Raw genomic sequence first — 18,646 nt, forward strand, 5'->3', positions numbered from 1 at the left:
GCTCTTGGTCGCTGGGCGAGACCTGTTCGGGTAGAATCAGGCCGCTCCTCCCACTGTCCCGGAGCCTGCCCCGGGGAGGAGAGGCTCCCTGCGGCACCGCCTCCCGGCACCTCCTGGGCGGCACGGGGCCGTATAAGCCACCACCATCCCCGCCATCCCCCTGAGAGCGCTTTTCCACCATCAGTTAGCATCTGGTAACAAGGTAATAATGCCCCTCAGATGGAGCTTCTCCCGCTCGCAGTCCCCGTGGCCGTCACCGGGAGGCGCCCATAAGCTCTTGCTGCAAACCCCGGCTGAGGGTCCACATGGGGCTGTGGCCAGAGAAGGCGCCTGCATCTACCCCGTGTGGCCTCAGGCCCCATGGACGCTGCTCGAGCCATGGGGCTGCGTGCCCGCTGTTTGCTGGCACCGGGTGGGGGACACCCCCAGGCAGACGTCCATCCCCAGAACATGGTCTGGGAAAAGAGGAGACAGCTTTCATGAGGCCTGTCACACGCTCCAGCTCCCAAAACCCAGCCCACCTGTGCATGTGGCCTTCTCCAGGTCCAGTGGCGGCGGGTCAGGCTTGGCCGTAGACGTGCGCGTGGCCTCCTCCAGGTCCAGTGGCGGCGGGTCAGGCTTGGCCGTGGACGTGCGCGTGGCCTCCTCCAGGTCCAGTGGCGGCGGGTCAGGCTTGGCCGTGGGTTTGCTGCCACAGTGCCCATGTCAGGGAGTCTGGGGGCTTCTCTTCTGCCCCCCAGTGAGGGTGGAGCCCGGACCCCAGCCCTCTGTCAACCTTTATCTGGATCAGGCGGCTGATTATCGCCCCAGGTGCTTCCGGGTCTGCTTTCTCTCAGTGATCTTTGTTCCTGCTGTTCGTCTTCCTCCACGCTGGTGTCCTTGGTGTCCCCGCGGGTCAGCAGCAGGGCGTCCGTCCCTTCGGCCCGCCCAGCCTCGATGGTGCTGTATTAGGGCCTTTGTCCTGTCCCACCCATGTCTGTTTTCTCCCTCCGATTTCTTAGTAACCATCTGGAGACTCCCACCCCACCAAGTTGCTGGTTCACAGAATTTCACCAAATCCCCTTTTCTTTCCTTTTGCTCCACCGTTGTTGTGCAGAGGATGCCAGCTTTGCTGGTTGGTATCATTAAAATATATTTTGCGAGCTGTAGAAGGCAAGCTGAGCAGAACAGGACCGGGGGTGGGTGGTGCGCATGGCCAGAGACCGACTGTCCCCCACCGCAGGACCCACGAGACTCGGGGCATCCTCGTCGGGGGGACAAGGTCTGCTGCTGCCCCCTGTGCCCTACTTTTGGTGCTCCATTAGGCGCACCAACATGCTTGCTTTCGGAGGTGTGTGTGTGCGTGCATGCGTGTGATTGGAAACACAAGGGGAGGACTGGGGTGGGTATTTGTTACATCGTCAATTTTTTGGCTGTCTGTGCCAGAACGGTTCTTCTGTTTTGGGGGACCCCCCCTTTGTTCGTCCTGCTGGGGGCTTGGAATTTTTAGCAGAGGGTGCACAGCCTCAGGGACAGTAGGAGCACTTATCAGAGAGGGGGTTCGGGTGTCCAGGGGGAGCTCCTGGCTACTGGATTTCTACAGTGTCCTCCCTCATTCACACCACAGGTCCTGCCTCGGGCCCTGCACCTATGAGCACAGTGTCCCTGGAAGTGTGAGATTGCTGCCCGAGAGACGGAGGTTCCCAGTGGACCTCATGCAGCCACAGGGACCCTTGAAAGCAGAGCGCTCACCCGCCGGACGGAAGGGGCAGTCGGAAGGACGGGCGTGCCCTCGCTGCCTTGCAGGTGAAGTCCTCTCATGCAAAGGATGTGGTCTTAGGGAACAGACGACCGTCCCCACTGACGGCCATCAAGGAGGGGCCCTCGGTGTTCCGCCAACAGCCTGGCCTCCTCCTCCCCCGTCCCTCCGCCATGTGGCAGAAAACACCTCATATTGTCCTTGTAAGGCTCGCGGTTGAGCCGGCTGAGCCTCTGTGAGCACACAGGTGGGGGGACGGGCGGTTCAAACGTGTCAGTCGTCCTGGAGCAGCTGAGGGCCCCCCGAGGGTCCACTTGCACCCAGGCGGCCGTGGAGAACATCTGCTTCAGTCAGGGACTGAAGCTTGGGGCTCCCTTGGGAGCGTCTGAAGAAGCTGGGCCCCTGGGGCTGGCAGCCGGGCACTCTGGGAAGCAGAGGGGATTGTGAGAATGTTCTAGAATGCACGGGGGCCGGGCAGGATGCCTGGGCAGGGAGGGGCCCAGAAGGCCAGGCAGAGGGGCTGGGGGTCTGGGTCTGGGTCCTCCCTGGGGTGCACTCATGAGGTCAGGTCTTGGTGGGGAGTGGGGTGAAGGGAGGGGGTTCCCTGTGGGGCTGTAAGAGTGCGTGCAACTCTCCGGCGGCCCCCCTCCAGTGGCCAGGGAGCCAGCCTGAGCACCCGGCCACCTCCGCCTGCTGCTGGCCTCTGCCCCTTGGGGGATGGGGTGCGCGGGGGCGGGGGCAGGCCGGGGCCTACCTCTGGCTCAGGGTGTATTTGCCCTTGCGGTCCAGGCTGCCGCCAGAGCGAATGGCGAACCAGAGAAAGGAGCTGAGCAGCATCGCGTACACCTGGGAGGGAGTAGTTGTCAGCATCAGCACCTGCGGCTCCCGGGCAGGGGCGCACGGCCGCCCTAGAGGCACGGGGCTCTGCGGGGCTCCCAGCGGTCTCGGGAAGGTGGTGAGGTACTGTCCCCTGCCAGGCTGCCTCCCTGGGGTCAGCAGCCTCCTCTCTGGCTCCCAGTGCACGGGGAGCCCTGCTGCTCCCCGAGGCCCCTGCTGTTCCATTGGGGTGGGGGATCCGCGGGTGGAGGGGCGGCAGCTGGGGAAGGGGTGCTGGGGGAGGGCGAGAGTACCATGGCGGCGAGGCCGATGCCGGTCAGGGTGGAGGCGATGTTTCTGTGCGTCCTCAGGAAGCTCCTGATCCCCACCAGGCAGTCCTGAGCAGAGGGCAGCTCGCGTGGCACCCGCCCTGGCTGTCCCCTCCCTGCCCAGGGTGAGGACCTCTAGTGCCCACCTGGGCCGAGTGCTAGGGTGATGGGAAGTCAGTGGGGGCTGGGGTGGTGCGACCTACCGCCCCAGAGCTCTGGGGGAAGGCATCACAAACAGGCGGAAAGCAGCGGGATGGAGTGGGCCTCCATGGGGACTGAAGGTCGCTGCCCCAGGGTCCAGCGCGTGCCTTTCTTAGGCACCCGCTGACCTGCCTGGGCTGGGTCATGGGTCTGGCTCCCCTGGGCAGGCCGGGTCTCCCTCACTCCCTGGCCCAGGTCGAGGGGAGGGCAGAGAAATAGCTGGTGGAGGGGCTGGGGTCCTGGGCTGCCCCAGCCTCCTGCTCTATCCCTGACCCCAGTGCCTCCCCAGGGCAGGGCATCCACAGAAGCTCTCTCTGGAGGAAAAGGGAGGTGACCGTCCCATCTCTGAACCACTCAGATGGTGGCATTTGATTTGCGGGAAGACGCTGGCATTTGGGGCAGGCCCAGTGGGATGTTCGGGATGCTCTTCTGAAGGCTGGGATGGGGAGGGACAGGAGCCTAGCTTGGCGTCTGTCTGTGCATCCATCTGTCCACCTGTTACTGGACAGGGGCTGGGCCCTCCGGCCTCCCTACTGCCACCTGGGCCTCTGCCCCGGCTGCAGTCCCGCCCCTGCTCACACCTGGGCCACAGGACTGACCGGCTGGCCTGGAGGTTGGGACCTCTGGCCTCCAGGGGCAGCCAGAAACGGTCCCAGGAGCCCGGGGCCACAACCCTGCAGCCTGGCCTGGCTGCCCCTGTGGGAAAGCGGCCCCTGATCAGCCCCTACTCCCCGTGTGGCCACATGTCCTCCCGGTAGGCAGCCTGGGGGCCTGACCACCCTCCAGGACACCACCCCAGCCGCTCCCATGCCCTACCCGGGGCAGCTCCAGCACCCATGCCCACCCTCTGTGGCCTTTACAGAGGGGACCCCTCCTTCCTGGAAGGCCACAGAGCCGTCCCTCAGCCCGCTTTGCAGACGGGCACTCGAGGCCCCTCCCTGAGAGGCACAAGCTCTCAGCCCCCTCCCAGGCATGCTGGGCCCTCCGCTGCCCCCACCCCTCCCTTCTGGGCCAGGAGCCATTTGCATCCTCCTGTCTGCTCTTTGGAAGGCAGCCGGGAGCCTCTCGCCCAGAGATAGGGGTGGGTTTGTTTCCCGGACAGCGGGGGAGGGGAGCCGGGAAGGCGGCTGCGTAGGGGAGGGCTGGTGGGGAAGCTGGAGGAGGTGCCAGGCCCCTCTCTGGGCCGTGGGGAAGAAGGGACTTCCTGGCTCTGCGTGCCACTGACCCTCCCTGTCCCTTCCGTGGAATGTCCTTCCGGCTCCTTCCCGAGGAGCCCCCTCCAGACCAATGTCTGTCTTGGGCCTCCCCGTGCGCTTCTGGAGGCTTCTGAGGGCAGGCCTGGCCTCGGAGGGGATGAAAGAACAAAGGGAGCAAGAGGCCGAGTCCAGCCCTCACTGCAGCCTCCAGGAGTCCTGCAGCGGGGGGCTGGGGGCCGGGGGAGGCCAGGGAGGGAGAGCGCAGGTCCGGGCCTCCCCTCCTCACCTGTCTGGCTGCCTGCTCTCCCCGACACAGACCGGCCTCCGCGTCCCCCAGGAGGCTGAAAGGAGAGCTCTTGCCACAGCACAGGAACTGCAAGAACGTATGGAGGGATGCATCTGCAAGGTGGGGCGGACGGGGGACAGCACAAGGAGGCCACTGGCGAGGGACGCCCAGCAGAGCTGCCCCAAGAGGCCAGGGCCACGGGCCGCGTGCAGGGGGTGGCAGGCACCGGGCAGCCCGGCCCTCCTGGCCCCGCGGCTTCCCCATAAAAGGAGGGCCCGTAACTGTCCACCGCAGCTGTCAGCACAGCCACCGCCCGCCCCGCGGATGGTGCACCTGCTGGCGCCCGCCTCCCGGGCTGAGACCCGGTGGCCACTGGGGCCTGGCTTCATGCTGTGCTGTCACCAACCTGAAGTTCTTAATCAGTTTTGGACAAGAAACCTTTCCATGTTGCTTTGGCCCCCAAATTAGGTAGCCAGCCCTGCCCAGGTCAGAGGGAGAAGACAAGAGGTCTTTGTACCGCCCTCCCCACTACTGAGAGAGTGTCAGTGGCCTGTGTCCCGGGACCCCTGGCTCAGTGTCTGGCCCGGGGCCAGCTGACTCTGGGGGCAGGCCACCCCTACACCCATTTTCTGGGTTGCAGTCCACCTGGGGAGGCTGAATGTTCCGGAGCCAGCCTGGCGAGGGGGAGGCCACCCCCCCCACATGCTCACCATGTCCTGAATGGCCACCAGCTGCTGCCGCGGGGTTCCAGACAAGTTCCTCACCGCCCGGTCATACACCAGGTCGTAGGTGTCCAGCAAAGCATCCTCCACCTGCACCAAGAGCATCGTGGGAAGACCTCCGTGCTGGTGAAGCCCCCTCCCGAGAGACGTGGCTCCCCAGTGGTGGCCCTGGCCCAAGTGTGCCGTCCTAACAACTCGCCTCCTCCTTCCACTGGGCAGAGCCCCCTGAGGCCAGAACCTGGGTCTCCTGGGAGGCTGGTCCTCAGACTTCCACCATGGGGCCCCCTCCCAACAAGAATGACCACTACTGTCCCAGTCCCGTGCTGGGGCCAGGTTCCTGCACGACGCGCCAGAGACCCGAGCCCTGCGGCCCACCTCCAGCGCTGGTCATTCGGGGTGTGGAGGGCCTGGCCGAGGGAAGGTCCACCCTGCGTCTGTCCATCTGGGTGGTGGGACAGGGAAAGCCGACAGCCAGGCCTGGGCAGAGAAGGCTGGGAGAAGCCTCCTGCCAGGAGCTCAGCTCCCCGCTGATGGTCTAGGTCTCTCCCTAGAACCACCTGGTGGGTTCCAAAAACCCCGGGCAGCTGGGCTCCAGGCAAGGCCTTTGACCAAAGAAGGCATGGGTGTCCAGGGCCAGCTCTGGGCAGACAAGGCAGATAGTGGGGAAGGAAGGCATTGGCCAGGGGCCTGGCCGGGTGCTGCCCCCACTGCGTAACCCAGCATCACCCAGACCCCACTGCCTCTACCCTCCTACGCACCTCCTTCTGCCTTTGCTCACACCGCTCCCCGCAAACCTAAATGCCCACCCTTGCCAAATTAGTCCCCCAAAGACAAACTGGAATCTCACCTCCTCCAGGAAGGCTTCCTTGACTGCTCTGGACTCAGCAGTCTCCTGGCACAGGCCAGGCTTCTTTGCGCCTCCCTTGCCCTCTGATGCCTCCTATCCCCTCCCAGAGACCCCTAACACTCACTCCCTTGCCCCTTTTCCCACCCTGTGCTGTGCCGAGCTTACAGCTGGGACACAGCTGTGGCTGCTCAGGGCTGCCCTCCAGGGCTCGGGTAAACCGATGCCCATGCCTGCTCCGGCCACTCACGCGCTCCCGGAAAGGGTGGCCTTCCGTCCGGCATCCTGGGGGACCAGGGTAGGTGGGCCGCAGAGGCTGCCTCAACAGGAACCAGAGGGACTTTCATCCCAACCCCACCCCCCCTCCTGGCACTAACTGGCCCTCCCGTGGAGACATGCACTGCAAGCCATCCCGAACTGGGTCAGCTGGCTTCTAGCCAACCCGCTGGGAGGTGGGCAGTGCCCTGGGCTGGAGGGCAGGCGTCAGGCTGGCCACCAGGGCTGCAGGGCCTGGCTAGTGGCCCTCTCTCTGCCTGTTGCCTCAAGACCACAAAGCCTCTGTGTCCTCCCGGGAGGGGGCCCGGGGAGGCTGGGGGCCCAGTAGAGTGGGCCTGGAGTCGGTGGGCAAGGGGCTGAGACAAGGAGGCCAGCTCAGACCACCCTCCTGGTTCCATCCCCCCACTAGGGCCCCGGGAGTAGCCGGGTGCCCCGAGGCCAGCTCTCTCTAGTGTAACCTTGGCCTAGGAACAGTGTGCTGCCCTGGAGTCTGTCCCCACCACCCCAGAAGCAGGGAACATGAGCCCCTGCTGCAGGCAAAGACGCAGATCCTGCCAAGCCACGTCCCTCACCCTAGACTCCTGGGCCTGGCGGTGGGGGCCAGGCTGGACTCTTCTCACAGGCCTGGGCATCTGTCCCCCATTACTGAGTTTAGAGGGTGCTCTAGGAGCCTGAATCTGTGTTTCCCCAGGAGAAAACTGGGGTGGACCAGGTGGTCTCAGAGGCCACCTGGCCCTGCCACCTCTGAGTCCCCTGCCAGGGTCCCCCCTCCTTAAGCCTGACTTCAGACCTCCAGGGGTGCCCCCCAGGATGGATTTGGAGCAACAGGGGTGGAGAGTGGCAGCTAGAAAACCCCGCGAGGGGCAGGGGTACCCTCTCACTGCCCACCCAGGGACTGTGGCCTCCTTTGAGGCCACAGAAGAACGTGGCTGGTCCCTTCTGACTGCATTCTCTGGCTTCCTGTCTGTAGGGCTGCCCCAGGCCGCCATCGGCACCACGTATTTCAGGATATCTTGGGGGGTTGTCCAGAGAGATGCAGGGGGACAGCAGGAGTGAACCGGTTGGCCTTTGGGATCTCTCTGGTCACCGGGCTGCCAGCAGGACCCTGGAGAACGAAGGAGCCTGGAGCTGGGACATATCTGGGCTGGGAGGGTCCCGAGGCTCAGGTTCCCGGGGGAGGCCCAGGATGGAAGGCACCCCCTCATGCAAGCCCAGACACCTCTGTAATAGTCCCACCGAGCCCTTCACTGGCCCTGTTCCTGCTGCGTGGCAGCCCCTCTCGGGTCTCCGCGCCCCCCTCCACCGGGGTGGAAACTGAGGCCGGGAAGGCAGCTGGTGGCCCGAGGGTACCGGGCAGGGAGGCTGAGCCCAGGCTGAGGCAGAGCTCCCGTGACCAGGCCACTTCTGTGCCCGTAGGGGCCTGGACATGCACACAGACCGCACTGGGAGGCGGATGGGCCCCCCAGGCCTCGGGCCTGGGAGGAGGCCCAGCCCCCATCAGAGGTCAGGCAAAGCCCCGAGAACCGACCCCCAAGGGCCAGTCAGAGCCTGGACCAGATCAGGAGGGTTTCGTGGGGGATGGTGGGGGGGGGGTTGGGACAGAAGAGGCCCAGCTGGGAGCTGTCTGGCTTCCATCCCCTCCCCTTCTCAGAGCAGGATCCCCAGCTGGCCCGCCCGTGGCCTGCAGCCCCTGCACGGCCCCTCCCCTGCAGAGCCCAGGATCCAGGGCTCCAGCTATAAACACAGTGCGTCAGAGAAGAGAGGACGGGCTGTAGCCGTCCCAGGAGAGCCGCAGGGGGCCCCAGGGCACCCTGGCAGCTGTCCTGACCGGGCCCACCCACGCTGTGACCCAGACCAGCAAGGGGCTGGATCAGTGGATGGAAAGATGAGCCTGAAATGCCTGCCCGCCCGGCTCTCCTAGGGCAAGCCTGCTGGCCAGCCCACCAAGGGCCCAGGTCACCCTGTGGGGGCACCAATCCCCTCCGAGAGCCTCGCAGCCAGAGGAAATGTCACGAAAGGGGGAGGGGACCCCAAATGATGCCAGGGTGGCGGTGGGCAGTCTGGGGGAAATCCTTGGGCAGGGAAGGGAAAAGAGGCATTGACTCAGGGCCCTGGATGGTGGGCTGGATCCCCCTGGGTCCTCCTGCCTGGTTCTGCCAGCGTGACCTGGCTCCCCACCCCCCAGGGCTGAGTACCTCCTCTGCAGGACAAGGGTATGGCCGCCACGCTCGGCCTGGTGACCCGGCCTCATGGCCAAGGAGCACGGAGAGGGAGAAGCGGAGCCCACTTCTGGAGCACGGGAAGCCAGGACCAGAGAGGGTAATCACAGAGCTAAAAGCACACAGTAGGAACCTGGCCCAGTGTCCTGAGCCAGCTGCCCCCTGTGAGGCTCTGCTCCTGCATGACCATCGGGAACGGGGGGTGGGGGGGAGGACAGAGAGGCTGGGGCCGCTGGGGGCTGAGACACACAGGCAAGAAATGACGCCTGTCCCGTGCTGCTCACACAGTGTTTTGCCAGAAGCTGAGTACGTCTCAGGCAGACTGGCCTCGGTGTCCCTGGGCTGGTCCTTGTGGAGTGCATGGAGAAACTGAGGCCCATTGAGAGGAGGGGCTGCTGGGGATCACGGAAACTCAGGGCAGACAGGGCCTACGCAAGACAGCTCTCCTGCCCCTCTCTGCGGCCCCTCCGGCTGGCCCCTTGGCTTCCCAGCCACCCCGGGGGGCTCGCCTGGATCTGGGCTCTCAAGGGATCTTGTCCACGGCTGGGGGCTGCGGGATGGCCCATCCCTTGTCCCTTTGGCCTCCGCCAGGGAGCAGCTGGGCTAGCAGCTCGCCCCTACTCGCCATCCTGCCGGGGCTCCTCTCTCCGAGCCTCTTGGGTGCTCTGCCCAGACAGGGGGCCTGGCCTTGACCCCCAGCCCTGGTCCGGCAGGGGGCCGGCCCCACACATGCACTGGCCAGCCCCATCCCCCAGGCTGGCTCTCGGCTTCATCTCAGGGCCCCGAATCCAGACAGAATTTCTGGAGGGCCAGGCTGTCCTGGCTCCTGTGCCCCAGGGGCTCCCCCCAAGCTGTGGCCCTGCCCTGCTCCCCTGGGTCAGCACCCAGGCCTGCAGGCTTCGAGCTCGACTCACGTATGTGCTCTGGGGGCCGTGGCCCTCGTGACTGAGTTAACCCAGAGCTGGGGCTTCCCCCGACCCCCCAAAATGGGACAAGGGCCCTCTCACATCCATCGACACCCAGCTGAGCCAGCCAACACCCAGAAACCATCAGCTGAGTGGATGGAAGGATGGATGGACAGATGAAGGAAGGAAGGAAGGAAGGCAGGCTTCACCTCCTGCGGGGGGTCCATCCCCACCATGACCGTGGGCATCACCACCCCAGTCACCACCAACGCAGGAGCCCTGGGAAGAGCCCACAATGGGGGTGGGACCAGGACAATAGCCAGCACCCCCCTCCCGCTGGGCCGCCCCTGCTCCAGGACTGAAGGGAGGATGTCCTCCTGGGGCCTGGACACTGGCGGGGCCCACTCGGGAGCGCAGTCCCTTCTGGGCAGTTTCCGGAGCACTGACCCCTCTAAGCAATCCCTCAGGTCGGCCAGGACCCCCCTCTCCCTGCTCTTCATCCCCTTTCCAACTCCCAGCCCCTCTCAGGGCCCAGCAGAGGGCAGGGCTGAGGGGCCTGGGGGTGGGGGGTCGGAGGCCCACACCTGCTCTCGCTTCCCTGGGAGCTCCTGCACCAGCCCCAGAGAGGTCTGGCCCTCAGGGCCCTGTGCCCCCCCCTTCAGGCAGAGGATGTCCCCCCAGAATGGTCTCTCCCCGGTGGAGGGGCGACTTTCCCAGCTCAGGTACCCCTCCGCGGTGTGATGGGGGTGGGGCCGGGCGCTCACCTGGGTGGGGTTGTGGAATCTCCAGAAGGCCACCTGCACCAGGGCGCCGAACACCAGGGCAAAGCACAGGAAGCCCTAGGACAGAGGATGCACGGGTCACGGTGTGCAGCCCAGCGGGCCACCTGCAGGCCACCGGCAGGCCTGGGCCTTCCCCGCAGGCTGCTGCCCCCTGAGGGGGAGACCCACCATGGGCTGCGGGGGGCACACTCTTCCCACCCCTTCTGGCCCTTTTGGGAACTCTCTCCCCATTCCCATGCTGGCTCATGAGGGCACGTTGATGGCAGAGCCATGTCCCCTCCCCCAGGGAGGGAGGGAGTCCCCAGGATGATGGGAGCCCCCGCCCAGTGGGGCTGCTTCCGGGGATGGGCCCTGGGAGAAGAAACTTCCCCTTTTCAGGAGGGTCCAGGCGGGTGCAGCGTGGCTCTGGGGCTGCCCGCTGCCCTGGCCAGGGGGGCTCCCTGCAGGTTCCCAGCAGAGACAGCTGGTGGGGCACCCCGAGGTAGGGTGAGCCTGGCAGGGAAGCACCCCCACCCCGTCTTCAGACCCTGTGCAGTACCCTGACTTACCCCCCTGGGACCCCAATATTGGAGATGGGAGTTCTCTGGGGGGAATGTCTTTCCATCACCAGCACCCCCACAGTGCCCTTCTCTCTGTCGGTCGGGGGGTTGGAGCTGTTGAGCCCCCGCTTGCAGAAGCCGGGAATTTTACAGACCCCACCCCTGAGAAATGCACTCTTTTGTGGGCAGTTTCAGAGGGTCACCCCAGACTAGGATCCCCAGCCTATATGCTGCCCTGGGGACATCATCCACACCCAGAGCTCGGCCTGCCACCTGCATGCCGGGGACCCTCAGACTGGGTCTCCCACCACGTCTCCTCCTAGAGCTCTGGGCAGCTCATCGGGCTGCTGGCCACACAGCCTCGGTGTCCGGAGGGCTGATGTGTCCGCATCACCTCCTCCCCTCTGCACCGGCTTTGTGGGAGCACCGCTGCCCCGGGCCATGCGTCCCTGGCTGGGCTGACACAGCACCCCTCCCTGGCCCGTCCACAGCCCGGCGCAGGCTGGGGCCGGGCAGAGTGACACCCAGGAGAATCGATGACCAGTGGAATGGAGAGATGCCTGCAGACACAGACAGACACACGGACAGGGGCTGTGGGCGGGGCAGGCACCAAGACCCGGTCCCACCAGGTGCTGGGAAAGAGCGGGCCACCCCCACCAGCGCCCGGTCTTGGTGCGGGCACAGCGGCCTCCGGCTCTGCTGGGGGACGGGCAGCCCCTGCGTTCTCCTGCTCCCTCCTGCCCGCCCAGGGGCCTGCAGGGCCTCAGTCTCCAGGACATGGGTTCCTTCCTCCCCCTCCTCCTCCCTTCCTCCCTGTCCTTCCTCCTCCCTCCTCTTCCTCCCTCTTCCCCCTCCTCCTCCTCCTGGCTGGCTGAGGGCCTCCTTCTCCATCTGGAAACCATCGCTCAACACTGCCTCCAGGCTGGAGGCCCTGAGCCAGCTCAGGGGACCAGCATTTTCCAGAAATCATTTCATTCCTCCGGAGAGAGCGAGTGCCCTCCCTACCTCCACCCGCCCGCCTGCAGATGGGGCCTTGGGCGAGGCCCACTCCGCGTCCCCAGGGCCTGCGTGGTGCAGGCCTGCTGGGGGCAGCTGGGCCCGGCTCTGCATTTTCTTGGTCCTTGTAAATAAAATACATAAATAAACCAGCTGCCCCTGCCAGCCCTGCTCTAGCAGCCTGGCGAGCTGGTTCATTTCCTGCTCCAGAGGCCTGTGTGGGGCGAGGCCCGAGGGGGTGGGGCAGGCAGGGGCGGGGCGGGGACAGCGGCCAGGCGCCGGCACATTGGGAAGGGTCTCCCTGCTTGATCGTCCCTCGTCTGTGCTGCTATGTGTGTCCAGACACACAGCCGTGCCAGACACCACGGGCATGCGGGGAACCCTCGCCCGGGCCCCTCGGGGCCGGGGGGCTGGGCCCAGGGAGGGGTCTGGGTGCAGCAGGCTGGGGATGCAGACGCGAGACCCCCGGTGCTCCCCAGCCTGGCCCACGGACCAGGGCAGCGGGCAGCCTTGAGCATCTGGGCCGGGAAGAGCAGGTGGGAGCTGGGGGGCGGGGCGCAGGAACCCGGGGAGGGGAGCACCTTCCGCCTCCTAGAGCTTAGGGCTTTGGCCCAGCACCATGGCGTCCCCTGGTGGCCAGGCTGCCGCCCCCGCCCGGCCTCTCCAGGCCTGGGCTGGCCCTGCGGCAGCCTTGTCCTCCAGCCCTGCGCGCCTCTGGCAGGCCCCAAGCCTTAGGGCTCTGCTCTCGGGGGATAGTCCACCTGCCCTGTCAGCTCCCACTGGGCCTCCCCTCCCTCCCTGACTCCCGGCCACCAGCAGACCGCTCCGGCCAGAGTCTTCGTGCCCGCTCGCGCCCACACTTCCCGGCCCACCAGCCAGCGGGGTCCCGGTTAGGGCTGGACTGCCTGGTCCCACGCTGCTCCCCGAGCCCACCCCAGGCTGGCCGCCCGGGCCGCAGCTTCGGGAGATGACTGTGTCCCCACTCCTGCAGATGTTTACAAACCAGACATTTGCTGACACAGGCTGGACCGAGAACCTGCCAGTCCTGGGGGCCCAGAAGGCTGCCCTCCGTGAGCCCAGGGGCTTGGCTCCGGCGCTCGCTGCCCCGTGAACCCCTCACAGGGTGAGGTGGGGTCAGCAGGAGCAGAGGGCCGGAGGTGGGAGAGTGGGGGTCTGGCGGCTGGAAGGGGCCGAGGGAGGCCAGGGGGACCCGTGGACCTGCAGGGAGATGGTAAGTTCGGGAGGCTGAAGGGACTCTGCTTTAGAAAGGCCCCCTCTCTGCTCTGCCCCAGTGACTCGAGCTCTCTGGTTCCCCCTGCAAACCAAGGAAGCTACGCTCCCACTCCCAGGGGGAGGCAGGAACCTTAGTCGCTCTCGACTGTCGTCCTGGGCCCCCAGACACCTGATAACATCTAGGAAGATCCGAATCCCGAGCAGGTCCGGGATTGTTAGCGTCGAACAAACCTGGGCGGACGCTGGGGTCAATGCCCACTACCATCTGTGATTCGTGGAATAACTCCTAACGTCCACCTGTCGCTTGCCTTCGATCAGACCCTTCCCTGGCTTCCTAAAGGAATACGTACCCTGGACCCCTTTCCAATGTAAACCCCCAACCCCAAGAGGCAGAGAGACTCCCTCTCCTGTTCTTTCCGAGTCTCCCGGACACTCTGTCTGGGACTCTCTGTCCCTCACTCATGCTATTCAGTAAACTCTGTTCACTTTCTACCCTGTGTGAAGCCGAGGGCCCTCCTGGCAGATCCCGCGGGACCCCCTCTGGGTCCTTGGACCTGGCCTACCTCCATCAGCAGGACTCTGTCCCGAGCCTGTAAGGAGTCCCGGAAGACCCCAGGCAGGGAGGGCAGGTGCCAGGGGGAGACAGGGGTGCAGGTGCGCGAGCCCAGGGCACCAGGGAGCCCAGGTTCCGGTAGGAGAGGAAAGCTTGTGCCCAGGACAGACAGGCCTTGGGGGGGGCGGGGCTGGCAGGTGGAGCAGCGGGACAGGCCAGTGGGGACGAGGATGGACCCAAGGGGACGAGCAGGAATGGGGGCAACAAGGGGGCACTGTCCCTTGTGGGGTGAGGCAGAGCCTCTCCACAGCTGAAAAGGAGCAATGCAGCTCAGGCCCCCTTGGGGCACAGCACAAACCCAGACCTACGGGTGACCTGGCCAGTGGAGGGGCTTTCCCCGCCTCCCCTGGCCCCAGTAACAGGAAATGGAAGCCGGTTCCCAGAGCCTCTGGTGTAAGAGAACCAGATGCTCCCTGGGCCTTTGGCAATGGCCACCAGGCCTGGGAGGACCGGCGCTGCCTTTCTCGCCCCCGTGGATGATGGGGTGAAGCAGGGCCTGGCGGAGGGGTCCTGGTTGGCCCAGGTGGACGGGCGTCCTGGCTGGTGCACATCCTTTGGGCCTCTGTTTCTGCTGGGACTCTGTGGGCGGAGGCAGGCTCCCTGGGCTCTCCCCGCCCTGCGCGCTCCTGAGCCCATCCCAGGGGCTGGGGGACTGGGGGCAGGGACAACTCACCCCAGCCATGAGGCCCCCAGCCTCCTTCACTGTGGCTGCAGCGCCCAGGACGGCGCCCAGGGTTAGGAGCCCGGCCAGGCTGATGCCGACGTAGAAGGCTGGGTGGGGACAGAGAGCAGAAGGGTTAGGCATGCCCCAGACACGGGGTCCCCAGTGCACAGGGCCAGCATCTGCAATCCGACCCAAGGGTACACTCAGGCAGTAGGCTTCTGGGAGCTCTGAAGAGACCAGGATCCCCGCTCAGGCCAGGATGTACCACCCACCACCCACTCCCTCTCCTCCCAATGCTGAGAAGGCAGGAGGGAAGGAGGAGGCCAGAGGCCCTGCCCCCCACTTCTGCTTCCTGTCCGCTGGGGGATATCTCAGAAGCCACCAGGCAAGTGCGGGGTGCTCGTTCTTATCAGGCCAGGCCCAAGACCCAGGCTTCCTGCTCCAGGATTCAGGCTTCGGGGTAAAAACCCGGGGCCTCAGGGCCAGGAGGCCTGAGGCTGAGACCACAGCCTGTCTCTCTGGGCCTCAGTTTCCCCCATGGCTGCCCTCCTTGGCTGTGCTCTTGCCTGAGACCCAGCCCCCAGAATGCATCGAGGTTCAGGCCCATTTGTTTCGGAGCAACCCCCCCAGGACACTGAGGGCATCTGGATGCCACCTGCCCCCAGGCTCCCAGGACAGGAGATGAAGGCACAGGCTGGGGCCCAGACCCTTGGCTCTGCCCGGTGCAGAAGGACCCCAGGGTGGCCCTCTCTGCCCACACCCACTGCCTGACCTAGCCCGGCTCCACTAGGAGGCCCCCACCCGCCCAGCTTGGGGAACCTCCCCAACTGCCTTTGCACCTGAAGTCCCCTCCCCGACAGGAGCCACCTGACCTCACTTACCCCAGCGGTGCATGGCCTCATAGGGGGTCCTGTCTGAGGATGCACGGCCGATGACAGCAAAGTGGGCCCCGAAGTAGGTGAGAGCCGCCAATGTGGCCACAGACAGGCCCAGGAGCTGGGGGTGGGGCAGACCACAGTGTGGGGGCAGGGCTGGACACACGACGAGGCCCGGAGCGCAGGGTCTGGGTCTCCTGGGTCCCTTGACCAACCTCCCTCTAGCTTCATGGTCTCACTTGAGACAGGCTCAGCTTTGGGACTTCTGGGTGCTTCTGTAGGGTGGTCTCAGGGAGGCCTTTGTCCCAGACACCCTGGCACACACGCACACAGATACACTGACAAATACACACACACACACACACACACACACACCCCGCTCTCCCCCCACTGCACACACATTCATTGTGCAGCTTCTCCCAGGACACAGAACCTTGCATCACTCTGTCTGCACAGCCCTTAGCGGCCCCCTCCCCCTGCCCCCCTCTGACACCAGTTCACCAGCCACCCAGGTCCCACGCTGCCTGGCGGGGCCCACAGGGCATCCTGCGCAAACAGCCACTTGCCAGGGGTCCACCACCAGGGCCCCCAGGTGCATGTCCCGGGGGCAGGATGGGGACAGCAGGGCTGGGTGTGTGTGGGGACCACAGTGCTAGAGGTCTGCTGACACGGCCCCCACCCCCCACACACACCCCTCCCACCCGACCAGCCTGTTACCAAGACAAAGAAGCTGGTGACCAGCATCTGGCATTTGGCCACCCTGACCCGGCTCCAGGGCCGCATGGTGGCCATCTCTTCTCCCTTCTCCTCTGCTCTCTTCTCCCCTCCTCTGCTCTCCTCCCCTCCTCTCCCCGCCCTTCCCCACCCACTGTGGTTTCCAGCTGGGTGGGGGCCTCAGACCACAGCTGCCTGCCCAGGAGGTAGGCTGCTCTCTATTTGTCAACACACCCAGAGAACTGATCCTCTGTCTGCTCCCAAAGACACGGAAGATGGGCAGGAAGGCAGTGGAGGGGCAGCGAGGTCAATTCCTGCCACCCCTGCCTTCCCAGCCCTGGCCCAAGGCTCCAGGACCTCTGAGGGTATGAGCCTTCTCCCCAAAGGGTGCGGCCTTGTTCTTGGTCTGCCACAGAACACATCCTGGGAGGAGGTGGGAGGAGGTGGTGAGTAGAGGCGAAGGTGCCCGGGTAGGGGGTGAGCTTCTTGTCCTGGGAGTATGCAAGCAGAATCCTGCCCAAGGCTTGATTCTTGCAGGAGTTTGGGAGACAGGATCGCATCTGAGCATCACTGTTGGAGCATCACCTTAGGAAACACCAACCGAAGCATTCTGTGACGACAACATTTTGGAAAGGTAATTCGGAGCAGAGCTGTCTGGAGGGCGCCAGGGCAGCCGGGACCCCTTGTCAACCCGGTGCCCCCAGACCGCCCACCCTGGTCCCAGGAGGCCCCACCCTGGGTCTGCAGGGGCACGAGGGGGTCTCCAATGGCAAGTGCCTGTGGACCGTTCCAGGTGGAGCCCAGGTGTGACCCAAGGGGCAGCAAGAGTGAAAGTGGGGGACCCCGGGTATGTCAGGGAGTGGGCCATGCGGGCTGGCCAGCCTGACCCTCTGTCCATGGAGATGAGCCTCTCGTCAGGGTCTGCTGCATGCGCCTGTTGCTTTTCTCCAACTTTGGTGAGAAAGACAGAGCCTGGCAGCCTGTTGGGACACAATGAGGTGACCCTGCCCGCTGCCAGCCCCCCGGGTGCCTCCGCACTGAGTTTGGAGGGAGCCTTGCTGAGCCGGAGCCGAGCCGGGCCTGGGTTCTTGCCCTGCCCCCGCCGAGCACGCCCCGCGCACTGTGCATGGGTGGCCTTGCGTGTCTCCCCAGAGCGGCGCCGCATCCCTCGTGGGCAGGAGACAAAGCCCAGCCCCTCTAAAGACCGGGCCTCCGACCACGGCCCCCTTTCCCCATAGCACGTTTACCCCGGTGAACCCCCACCCCCTCGGCTGAATCACAGCCTCCCGCTCCAGCACCCCCCCCCCCGGGAAAGGAAGCGGCATCTGGGGGGGGAAGCTGCCGGCTCTGCCTGGCTACCTGGCCTTCAGCCACGTGCCCATCTTATCTGGGCACCTGGGCTGGCCACCCGCTCCTGAGGGCCGCGCTGACCCATGGGAGCCACGGGGGGACCTAAAGCAGCAGGCCCATCCCCGAGGGGCTGGCTCAGGGGGACACGCCCCTGCCTGCCCCCCTTGGACCTGAGGGTCAGGCCCCACCACGAGCCAGCCTGGGCTGCCAGCCTGGGCTGCCTCCCATTTTCTTTTCCACGGAAGATGCTGAGCTTCCAGGTGTCCGAGGGCACGTGTGTGGGTGTGCTTGCACGCGTGGGCACATGTGTGTAATATGTTATTTGCTGGCCAGGGAACTCCTTTCTCCTTCCTCTCTCCGACCTCATCTAATAAAGGATTGGTTCACTGGAAACTGTCACAGGAGCTCACCGAGAGTGCTCCCCGTGGCCACGGCGGGGACCACAGGGAGCCCGCTCGGCGATGCAGGACGGTAGCCCACCTTATCCCACAGACATCCGGGGACCCATGCTGGGCACGTAGCCGATGGAGTAGAGGAAAGGGTGGCGGAGCCAGGACACCTGCCGGCCGGGAGAATCCCAGACACTGTGCACGGATGCGCCCCCACTGGGGGGGAAGCCCAAACCCCGCCCCTTGGGTGTGACTGTCACAGCGACTTCCTTCCTGAGACCACGGGATGGAAGGCTGCACCTGACGCGCACCCCGCCAAGTGAGCAAGGCCAGCGTCACGGGGATGAGTCAGGTGGGGAGCACGGGCCCGGACGCGATGGGGTGGGAGGGCGCTTCACCCTGGGGTCCTCCTCCCAAACCCACAGCCCAATCTGACCGTGACGCACACACACCAGACAAACCTCAACTGAGGGGCGTCCCACGGCGTGCCTGACCTGTCTGCCTCGGAACTGTCCAGGTCATCACAAGCTGTCACAGACATGAGGACTCAATGTCCCGGGGTGCCCTGGATGGGAACCTGGGACAGAAACAGGCTATTAGGGAAAAACTGAGACACTCGGAATAGAGTGCGGACTTCAGTGGACAATAATGGGTCAATAGCCATTGGTTCGTTGTGACGTGTCCCATACCCATGTCAGATGTCGGTATGAGGTGAAGCTGGGTGTAGGTACGGTACATGTGAACTCCCCGTACTACCTTTGCAACGTTTCTGTAAATCTAAAACTGTCCTACAATATATTTTATTTAAAAACATGGTTTTGTCCAGCACCCCAGGCTCACAGCACAGAGGGGAGCAGGCACGTAGGAGCTGGCTCTGCCTGTCCACTCATTCAGGGACGTCAAGTACTGGCCTGCCCGCCTGCCTGCCTGCCCACCTGCCCGCCTGCCCACCTGTCCAC

General features: G+C 65.1%; 1 protein-coding gene across 1 annotated transcript; it reads right to left on the reverse strand.

Annotated features, from left to right (window-relative positions):
- Window positions 1-351: 351 nt before the first annotated feature.
- Window positions 352-16,024, reverse strand: TSPAN32 (tetraspanin 32). The gene is made up of 10 exons (XM_032414837.1): window positions 15,952-16,024; window positions 15,241-15,355; window positions 14,369-14,466; window positions 10,297-10,371; window positions 5,277-5,378; window positions 4,567-4,653; window positions 2,869-2,952; window positions 2,493-2,584; window positions 522-688; window positions 352-455 (listed from the first exon to the last, which is right to left on the reverse strand). The coding sequence occupies exons 1-10, from the start codon at window positions 16,015-16,017 to the stop codon at window positions 352-354; spliced, it is 990 nt and encodes a 329-aa protein (XP_032270728.1). The 5' UTR covers window positions 16,018-16,024.
- Window positions 16,025-18,646: the final 2,622 nt, after the last annotated feature.

Source organism: Phoca vitulina, unplaced genomic scaffold (genome assembly GCF_004348235.1).
Source record: "Phoca vitulina isolate PV1807 unplaced genomic scaffold, GSC_HSeal_1.0 scaffold16, whole genome shotgun sequence".
Taxonomy (NCBI): domain Eukaryota; kingdom Metazoa; phylum Chordata; class Mammalia; order Carnivora; family Phocidae; genus Phoca; species Phoca vitulina.